Raw genomic sequence first — 10,723 nt, forward strand, 5'->3', positions numbered from 1 at the left:
CACCGCCGCCCAGAGTCTCAGATGTTTGTGCTGCCAATGTTACACGCTAAATACTGCTGGAGAATGAATGCGGCGCAATGGATCTAAAGAGGTAACGCAGATTGACGCTGTGTTGGCGTCATGGCCTTGGCTTTAGGGACGTGTTGTGTCTTACAGGTGTCTCCGAGCATGTCGTCAACCGAGCTCGCGGAATCTGCGCTCAACATGAGGGGAGTCACCTTCCACGCCAACGACTCATGGACCACCTTTGAAGTCATCGAGAACGGAGAGCTAGGTGTGTATTTCAAGGGACGAGCTGGGTCGCAAAGGTCATCAGATAGTTCAAGACAACTGGACTTCCGAGGTCATGGTGCTCAGAGAAAGTTCTACCTCAGTGACGGAGCCATTTTGTACTGAAGTGCAGTTTCACCTCAGACTTTTGACGAACTTTCTAGATGAACTTAAATGAAAGGTATCGAACTGCAAAGTCTGCTTCTCTCTCTCTCTCGGGTCTCACACGTTGTCGTCGTGACTTTGTTGGAAACTTTCCGCTTCAGTCATGTATATTCAGCGGGTGATTGATGCTTTACACCACCATTTGAAGAGCCGTTCTCATTCAGCGCGTATGAAAGGATCAGACTTCTATCATTCAAGGACCTCATGAGTAGAATATTATGCTCTATCGCTAATGAACACGTGTCCGCGAACATGGAGGCATGCTTAGGAATGAGCCAAGAGTCATGGGTTTTTGATGATATGCACATTAATTAATTTATATCATCATATGTCATAAATTACCATGGTTTCGTCGTATGAACAACCTAGGGAGCTGACCCACCTCAGGTGCATTAACATGCGGCGATGGCCCCTCTGCTCCGCACGCCCACGTTTGATGGCGGCACAGAGCGCGCGGTGAGCGAGGGGAGTCAAAGTTTAGCTTTGTCGCCAAGTTCCTTCGCCGGCACTCCCCCCCCCCGTTTACTTTTCATCAGTTCACTGTGAGTTTACACCACGCTCTCATGTTTGTTTTTCACCTCGCCAAAGTTACAGAGGACACGCCGTCCTCTTCTAAAAATGAAGGCGCGTTGAATACCGAATATATTTGCCGTCGGTTCAGCGTATTCTCCATGCCAAGACAATACGTCTGCGGCAGAGTAAACAGTCGAGCTATTTTGAAGGCGGTAGCGTGACAGGTTTTGCTCATAAACCATAGAGAAAGGAGAGAGAAGTGCATTAATTAGCCGTTTTGGGGGAAAGCTACAGATAAACACCGTTATCGAGGACAATAGGCAGAAATGGCGAGCTAATATTTGTCGGGAAATGAGGAACTAATTCCACGGCCTGGGTCTGCAGAGATTCCACAGCAAAGATAAGCTCGCAGTTATGAATAAGTTATGCCGCACTGACTGTTTTTCCTACCTTCGGTTATGGAAAGGTAAGGATGAAGGCACCAGACAGGGGCGGGTGCCACTATGAAAATGATCTTATTTTGTTTTTGCTGCTAGCATGGGCCCTGTTTACCAATTAGAATGAGATAATAGGTCTATTTTGCACGAGTGTTTTTTTTATTTTATAATCATGTTCTGATATGCTGGAGATAATTTGAAGCACTCGATATAAACAGGGAGAACAACAACATCATTCTGTTAATTGGTTAAATAACATCGGTTACGGATCTTATGATCTAATTTTTTGATTGTGTTTTGGCCAATTATACTGCATCTATGTCTGCAGGGCAAAATGGCTTTTTTGTTGTTAGAGGACTGGCAGTGAGAGCGGGACTTGAGATGTTGTTGATGGTTTATGTTGCGTGTTCGACAGAGCGACCATTGCACCCCAACGAGAAGATTCTGGAGCAGGTCCTGGAGTGGAGTCACCTGGACTCCCCGAGCTCGGCCTTCCTCATCATCAAGAAATTTGCGTGGGCCAAAAGAGTGGCTGATGGTAAAGGTTACGCAATGCAACTGATGGTGTAAAAGTATCCAAATGCTGTGTGACTTCATGTATGAGGTGGGGCTATATTCTCCACCTCTGCTCCACCTTTGTTGATTGAGTTTTAGCAGATTTACCCAAATGCTCTCCAGTCTGACACTTTGAGGACTTGATCAGTGGACAACTTGATTGACAACCAAAAGGCCAAGTGACTAGAAACAGCACAGTAATGTACAGTATAGTGGCAGCAGTCAGTGTTGCAGCTCACTTGAAACCAAGACAAGTAAGAAAGGAAAAGAATGTCATGCAGACTCAAAAATCACTCAGAATATATAATATTAGACTCGATGTATTTTTAATAGACACTCAGAATCTTATCAGCAAGAGAAACTATGTCACTCCCATGATGTATTTATGCTCCTGTGTGTCTACATATGTGTACATACTGGTTGTTCTGGGATTGTAAACATGGCCCTGTTGAATTGATTCCACACCACAGACCCAAAGCAGTTGACCAAAGGAGCTTATTTGAAGTTCACTGATGGATCCTCAAAACTGCTGTCGGGACATAAATTCCATGACAAATATGTTGTATTACATGCAGAGAAGCTGCTGCTCTACAGAGATATCAAAGTAAGTACAAATTTATTCTGGGCGTAATCTTCCACTGGATCTACTGTAAACGCTTGCTTACATAGGTTTTTGCACACGCAGACACGGTATCAGAAGAGCAAAGAGCCACCAGGGAATCCAGCTGTTTACAGCCGCTTAACAGAACAGAAACACACTCAGAAATCCAGCCTACGTGACGATAACAAAACAGACTTTTATCTGCCGGGACCCAAATCCCGTCCAGACCTTCTCCGTGGCGACGCGTCCCTGTTAGGGTTTTCAACTCTCCCGATTTTAGCAGAACATCTCCTGGCGTCTTTTCAAAGGCAGAAATACAGGACCAGCAGGCCCAAACTCTCCGGAGGGCTTTTTTATTCTCCTCGGCACATTTCTGCATTTGAAACATGGAATTCGTAAAGGGAAGTGTGAAGAAGTGTTAATAATTGATGGCGGTGCAGTAACTCGGAGGGGGGCGGGGGAGGGGGAGTGAGAAAAAAGGCAGGTGTGTGTGTGTGGGGGGGGGGGGGGGGGGCTTGAGATGCTTTTGAAAGTGTCTCTTTGTCTTAATTACTGTAATATCAGGTTGCACAAGAATGCGGCTAATTGCAGAGGAAATTAGACGTGTTACAGAAATGTAATTGATATTCTTTGGCCTTAGCGTTTATTGGCTGTTCTGTATTTAGCTCCCATTGTGTTGGATGAAAGAGGGCCTGGGTGGTGGGTGGTGATGTGTAGGTGTCAGAGATGAGCCTCATCTTTGAAAATGTTTCTGTATTTTTCTTTGCTCTTTGCTTGAAAGACTTTAGATGATATTTTTAATCTGTCTCATTATGTCTGAGTGTTATGAAACGGTGTCAGTTTTACATGATTTGATTTATGTTTGATTTAGTTTATAATTCATCTGATGTGGTATTATTGATATTATTATTCCCTTTTTTTTCCAGAGTACTAAAGCAGAGCGATCGGTTCCACTCAAGTGTGTGAAATGTTACCTTGGTCTGAAGAAAAAGGTCAAACCACCAACCAGGTAACCTACATATATACAACTGCTACCTCAAAATCTGTCCCAAATGTATCTAAAGTTGGAATTAAACGTATATTAGTCACATTTCTGCATTAAGATAAATTGGGGATTTGTGCACCTTTTGTTTTCCCCCTTAACTTTTTGTTTTGGACACGAGGAGAGAACCAAGCCACTCCTGACCCCATCCTATTTTTCACTGTAATGAAATTGATTAAGAGCAGTTACATTTTAACAAATATAAATGATGAAATTCAGCCTCTGCTATTTTATTTTAACGATCCTCCGTTATTGTAATTGATGACAAATGCCAAACCCAGAGCCTTTCTTGCTGGTCAAACAAAGAGAGGAATTTGTGACGTTAAACCCTATATTTCACATTATCCAATTATAATTCCTCATAATTTTCCCCCCGTGTCGGAATTAGAGTCTGGGGAAGCGTGAAAAATGAGTCCAGAAACGGATTGTCTGCATTACACACCCCTTCAGGGGAGAAACAGTGGATAAAAGGGAAGGAGTGGGAGATGAGAAGAGAGGCAGACGGACAGAAGGAAGGAGCGATAGCGTGGTATTGTAGATATATAGGTTGAGTGGGCTGCAGGAGCGGTGATATGGTGAATAAAGGAGCAAAGAGAGAGAGTGCTGAGCATGTAGAGAGCCATGGCGTGAGGGTGAGGAAGAGGCACTGCTCCACTACCTCATTAGGCAGAGGTCTGTCTTTGAGACGGCGACTGCAGGGTTGGATCGGCCCGCCGTAATTCACAGGAGTGCTGCTCCAGGCTCCGGCCCCCCTCCCCTTCCTCCTCCTTTCCCTTTGTTCCTCCCCCTCCCTCACTCCTCCGCCTTCTACTCATCCGCATCCGCACAGAGTTTCGGGGGAAGGTGTATTCTCCGGGAAGGTGGTCTCTTCACCTACGCGCTGCCTCCGTGCAGGTTCAGTCATACCCGCGTACATACCGAATGCGAGCGCGGGACGGGCGCATCAGCTTTTCTCTGATAACTCTCAGGGCAGAGCGTGGGAAGAGGGTACAGAGTGAAGCTACCTTGCCACGTCATGCAATTAACTGGAAGAGTGTGTGCATTTGCATATAACAGGTTCTATTAATGCGGCAGTACTACATCCTCCCTCTTACCAGAATGAATAATAGTGATGCGGTGCCTCATTTTCCAAACAAACTGTACTTTCAGGCTGATAGGTGCTTAGTGTTTCTCACACCCTGGCCTGGAGCATACTGAGGTCTAACCATGCATAAACATGTGGGCTGGAAATCGACTGATTAACTTTAATTCATCCTACTCTTATGTAAACAGAACATCTTGTGAACTTTTCTCAGTTTACCAATGCATTGCGATCTTCATCGTAACTTTTCCACTCTGCTGTAAACCATCAGTTTGCCAAAGCAGAGCCCTGACCCTGTGTCCTCTTTTTTTAACAGCTGGGGCTTCACAGTCTACACCGACAAACAACAATGGTGAGTGCTGCAAATCTTCTTATTTAATAACTGATGGCGATGCTTTTCACCTCCGTCTCTTCTTTTCAAAAGTCTCACCACTAAAAAGAAAACTATTTGAAGTGAAAGCACCCAGTAATGCTTTAAACGGCTCAATAATGGGAACATCAGCGCTATTAAATGTATGAGTAACATGCAGAAATGCTCCTTTTAAAATAATAGATGTTTTTCTGCTTTAGTTTGCTTAGACGCTTACTCTCATTCCTTTTCATCTGTTGTCACAATTAAAGAGTTCAGATATTAAATTCCTTGAAACAAAACGCCTTCAATTGAATCTCTCAGCACGGAATGGCGTCCTTTTATAAAGATGGGCTTTCATCCATCAAAGGTGTCCTCACGGGGAACATATTATACACATTCCATGTTCTTTTCCTCATTTACGGGTCTATTTTCAAACCTTAATCTGCTTAGGCTGCTCTGCTCCCATTGGCCTGCTGTGTCAATCCAAGCTGCACAGGCGTTAAAAGTGTGTGTGTGTGTGTGTGTGTGTGTGTGTGTGTGTGTGTGTGTGTGTGTGTGTGTGTGTGTGTGTGTGTGTGTGTGTGTGTGTGTGTGTGTGTGTGTGTGTGTCAAGGCCTCAACCTTAAGGTCTGCAACTTTGACAATTTTCAATACAAACTGCTGAATACATGAAGTAAAGCTGAGGGAAAATAGCTTCACCTTTGAATTATCAACCTTTACTTTTCTATATTGAGTCAACTTTGCAAAGATTCACTTATCCATACACATATCCATTGAAAGTCATCAATGCAAATGAGCCCAAACTGCTCCCCCCTCAGAACAAACCATCAGCAGCTCTCTTGTCTCAATACATCTAGTGGCCGCCGCGTCGTTAAAATTAGAGCCCAAATAAACTGGTGGACTGATGTAGCTGCGGCTTCTTCTCCTTCTGCTTCCCCCCCTCAGGCATTTCTCCTGTGAGGACAGGGAAGCACAGGTCGACTGGGTGACAGACATCATCAGAGTGAAGGTGAGTGGGCTTTTCGTCAGATCAGGTGAGACGCGGCAGTCGGGAATAATGATGAGGAGCGCACTCGAAAAACACGCACGCAACACTTCCCCCGGCTTGATTAAGTCGTTGAATCGTAAGATGGAGACACTCGAGCATTGCAGTGACTTTCAGAGCGCAAGAGAGAGAGTTTTACGAATCATCTCTCCCGCACTGGCGCTGTAGTTTTGTTGAAGCTAAAAATACCAGCATATATTCCCTTTTACCTCTCTTATTTAGATGAAAAATACATGAGATTATAGCCGGAATAAATCATCTCTTTACAATCCATATCTCAGACCGGGGAGGTATGATAAATCACATTTTCCCCAATCATCTGTAGTGTTGCACGGATGAAAAACATAAACAGAGCAATACTGTAAACTTTTTGAGGTCACTCAGCAATAACATAAATCACTTTATGTGGAAAAGCTGTGAGAATAAGGTCATGGCGACTGTAACAATCACATTGCGGTACTTAGCCTTCGGATAGAGCTAAGTGTTGCCCTGTCAGTCGCTGACACAGCACATATGACATAAATAATTCACAGCAAAGGAAAACACAGAGGGGAGCGGCGACACATGTTTCAGGTTGTTGTTGTTTTTCAATTTTTGCACTTTATTAAAATGCGGAAATGCTGTTATTAGATTAAACAAGGCGCCTCTGTGTACTCGGAATAAATGACTTTAAGGAGAAAACACTATCAATGACAATAACACTAAGATCACCACAAGAGGTTTTTCTGTATCTTCTTAACTAAGATGAGATGGAGATTTTTGCAGGAGCAGAGCCTCATTAGTATGCGCAGCACGTTTCATTTGCATTAGCCCTCTGCTCGAGGTTCCTTTATTGGAAATCATCTCCGGCACAGTGTTGCTTATCGCAGGTGCTTACTGTAAAAGCCTTTTAGTGCATTAGTTTAGGGGGGAGTGCTTTGAAAGGAACATTGATCTAAAGGACCAAAGCCAATTTTTTGTCTTAAGGTGTTTATTAGGGCAAGATTGGTTACTTTAGAGACGCTCTAGCAGACTATATCCTGCTATAAAGAAATATTAGAAATCCTCTCCCAAATCTGCTAAATATCAGGATTGTCTGCTTCCAGCGGGGATCTTGTGGGAAGGACACAGGCTTTGAGGGAAGGGCAGGGAGAGAGAGTGCAGATGAAGTCGACAGAGAGCACTTTGGCGTTCTTGATTTCCTTTTTCTCTCTCACCTGTTAGCGAGCATTGTGCTCCGACAGTTTCCATAGCAACGAGCTATGGAAGATCTTATTTTGAAAGGAGGTGGAACAAGGGGTGGTGGTGAGTGCTAGAGGGCTGGGTCGAGGATGTTGAGGTCCAAGGACAGAGCCCTAGCTGTGTTCCAATAAAGGTTTGTTAGAGGGCTCGGAGGGTCACCCTGACATAAAAGGACACAGTGTTAGAGAGACAGAGGGGGAGCCAGGACATTCATGAAGGTCTGTATCCATGCCTGTAAGGATGGACAGAAGGTGTGTATATGTGTGTTTGTAGTCTTTTATTCTATTATCCCATATCTACCTATATACTCTGTGGTGCTCATGCTGTTTAAGGGCTCTTATTTCGGAAAAACGCAGATCAGAAGGGCTTGCATCTCAAACTGAAATTTCATGGCTTTTCTAATTTCTTCTTTTGGCTGTATGTCTTCAGTGCGCCTCTGACGTCTGTCCAAAGGGCATTCATCCCAGAAAAGAACCTGCAGTTCAAAAACCCTCCAGAGGGGGTGCTAAGGGCCAGGGCCTTCCAACACCAAGCCTCAATTTCAACAAGCAGGTGAGAAGTCGGCACTCTCTCATAAATGTGTAAATTGTTGTCATATTTGTGTAAAGCAGCTCTGATGTGTCTACACTTTGGCCTTTAGAATCTCCTTTCAAATCTTCATCATCATAGCTGTCACCATGATGACTGTAGACACACACATCATCACACGCGTCAGGCAAGGACATTTTCCCAGGGTTGCTGGAACCGAACAACACAGTCCTCACGTGCATCCTTTCATCATTTTGATTGATCATTGATTTCATGTTGCATTCATGCTACATGAAAACAAATGCAGCTTGAGAATGGAGAAATCAGAACACCTTGTTCTCTTTCATGACATATGTATTTTCCGCTGTTTTCCAAGCTGGGGGATTGTTTTTGCATAAAATCCGACGTGCATTGAACACAACATCAAAGCTCACAAAGTGTTTTGGTTTTTGGCTCGGTTCCTGCCGCTCTGCACGCATGCTACGGGCCATTGATGATGATTAATTGCTCATAGCCGTGATAGTGAGATGTTTTTAATTACTATTTCAGTTCATTTCTTGGTGTACGCTTGTGTTAAATAACAGAAAACAACAGCAACGTACCAGCGCATTGATACTCAACACTATCGGCGCATCTGACTACGCAATATTCCAGCCATGTGGATTGAGCAGGCGACTCAATCGTAACCCTGAAATAACGACATGCAGTGCCTATAAATGTCAGGGTTGGCATTATTGTCCCTTTGAAAACTGCCCACACATGAAGCGTCATTGGGTTCCACCTCTTGGTTGTTTTGCAATGTTGATGGTAAATACATAAGAACAGAAGTAGTCAAGTGAAAATTGTGTTTACGCCCTCACATTGCCCCCTGGTGGACATAGGATTTAATTGCCCAGGCTGATGTTGCAGTCAGCCATCACGTAGACAAGAACTTAGTTTTTAACAAAGTTTAGTCGACTCACACGTAAAAATAAATGTTTTGTTCTCTTATGAATGATTTAATTTTGTATGCAAATTTGAAAAAACACTTGAGGATTACTCGCACTGACATGAAAAATGTGGTACAGTTTGCCCCTGCAGTTTGTACTCGGGTTAAAAAATCGTCTGCAATTCATCTCCATCTGCCATTTTCGCCCACAGCCGACAGAGAAAATTTCTCTCAGTGATGGCGACCCCGCGACCGTCGGTCTCCACCGCACGGCGGGCACAGCGGCCAACTGCCCCAGGCCCAGCAATCTCCTCTGGGTCCCAGACGCCTCGCACAGAAGAGCCTCCGTGGGTGTTTGCCAACCCCTACGCCGCCCGTCCCCGTCCCCGTCTAGACCCTCCCAGCCCATGCTTTTGCCCCTTCCTCCTCAGGGCGCCTCCAAGAGCCCCGGCAGGAAGCCCGGTCTCGGCGGGGAGGGCACCATGCCTCTAAATCTGCTGAATGAACTGAACTCTGTGCTGAGCAAGACGGGCCGAGCCGCCAAAGATCAGTGACTGAGCAGGAGAAGAGGGAATGACGCAGGAAAGAACACAGACGGATGATGCAAAGTGCTGCTTTCACCAGAGGGAATAATAGCCTAAGGATTGCTTTTGTTCTTTAGGATTATAAAGCGCCGCCGGAGCACATGGGGATGTGAAGAACAGGCGGGGGACGCAGTGGAGGATGTCGGACCCTCAGGTGGACATGGTCCTGACCCCAAAACACTACAGTCAGGGATTTCTACGCTGCGCTTTTACACCATCAGAATGTCAATGCTTTGCTTTGTCCTGATGCCTCTCAGTCCAACATTCACCCAGAGAATTCTGCCTCAGCATCGACAAGGACTGGAATGCAGTCTGAGCTGACAGTGATTGACAGTGTCATGTGTATTTATATCTACATGGAATTTTATAGCAGTAACCCTCCGTTTGTTTCCCCTGTAATCATTCACTCTACATACATTCATAAACCTTTTTGTAATGCATTTTTTACTCCACAGTTTGATGCAACTTGAGGCTGTGCAGACAAGTTGCAGGTCAGAATCTGAACCCCAGAATATAAAAGGTATCTAACCAAGAAATGTGTAAATGTTTGTGCTCAGAGAAAATACAGAACCACGTTTGGTTACATGTGTAATATTTAAAAAAAAATGACATTTATGTTTGTGTGTGTGTGTGTGTGTGTGTGTGAAAGAGAGAGAGACAGCAGTTTGGGCAGTTGTAGCAGTTTAGAGCAATTTAACTGCAAATACCCCCAATCAGATAATTATTGGTTGCGTAGAATGAAATACTGCAGGAAGTATCACATCAAGCCAAATGCAGGAAACCAAAAATCTAATTCTTTAAGATTGATGATGACATAAATGTGGTAAAATAGAATAAACACTGCTTCTCTAATGACGATGATTGCTTTGATGGAAAAAGTATCGCTTTCCGCTTTTATTGTAAGATCATTAGTTTGTGTCTCTGTTAAACTGCTGAGAGCACTTTATCTTTTATATGTGTTTTAATACTGCATCAATACAGTAATTTAAGTGTATTGCATAAGGAAAAACAGTGTGTAGTGCTTTTTTTCCCCCCCTCTCCAATCCATTGGATAGATTTCTTTCTGTGAACAAATTTGCAGGATTCAAGCGATTTAGTCCTTGAGGCGCACCGAGCAAATAAAACTCCACTGTGGCTTTCGGTGTGAAACCTATTTAAAAAATGTCTCGCACATAAATCACCCGCAACTTCTACTGTACACGTATATATAATTCAATCATGATTTTATTCATAGATTTCATCAAGTCGGAGTGAAACGTAAGAACAAACTCTGGCTCTGAAGTCACGTGCTCGCCACTGAATAATGGATCGTTGTGAGGAAATGCACACGTAGGCAATTGTCACACAGGTTCCCTCCATGAAAGATTCATATTAACATTTTATTTTCATTACGCCTCATAT

At 44.0% G+C, this 10,723-nt stretch overlaps 1 protein-coding gene across 4 annotated transcripts in view; it reads left to right on the top strand.

Annotated features, from left to right (window-relative positions):
• arap2 (ArfGAP with RhoGAP domain, ankyrin repeat and PH domain 2) overlaps positions 1-10,178 on the top strand; it is a 75,353-nt gene extending 65,175 nt beyond the window's left edge. For 2 of the 4 annotated variants that reach the window (XM_076159971.1, XM_076159962.1), the window contains 8 exons: positions 157-274; positions 1,801-1,923; positions 2,411-2,544; positions 3,468-3,550; positions 4,981-5,016; positions 5,962-6,025; positions 7,712-7,834; positions 8,951-10,178. In XM_076159971.1, the coding sequence (XP_076016086.1) occupies positions 157-274; positions 1,801-1,923; positions 2,411-2,544; positions 3,468-3,550; positions 4,981-5,016; positions 5,962-6,025; positions 7,712-7,834; positions 8,951-9,292 (1,023 nt within the window). In that variant the 3' untranslated portion in view covers positions 9,293-10,178. Of the gene's footprint in view, positions 1-156; positions 275-1,800; positions 1,924-2,410; positions 2,545-3,467; positions 3,551-4,980; positions 5,017-5,961; positions 6,026-7,711; positions 7,835-8,950 lie in introns of those variants that run through there. The other 2 variants (XM_076159978.1, XR_012964578.1) reach the window with 2 other exon arrangements.
• The last annotated feature ends 545 nt before the right edge of the window (positions 10,179-10,723 follow it).

Source organism: Genypterus blacodes, unplaced genomic scaffold (assembly GCF_046128005.1).
Source record: "Genypterus blacodes isolate CSIRO-AG114 ecotype Tasmania unplaced genomic scaffold, CSIRO-AGI_Gbla_v1 ptg000011l_1, whole genome shotgun sequence".
Lineage (NCBI taxonomy): Eukaryota > Metazoa > Chordata > Actinopteri > Ophidiiformes > Ophidiidae > Genypterus > Genypterus blacodes.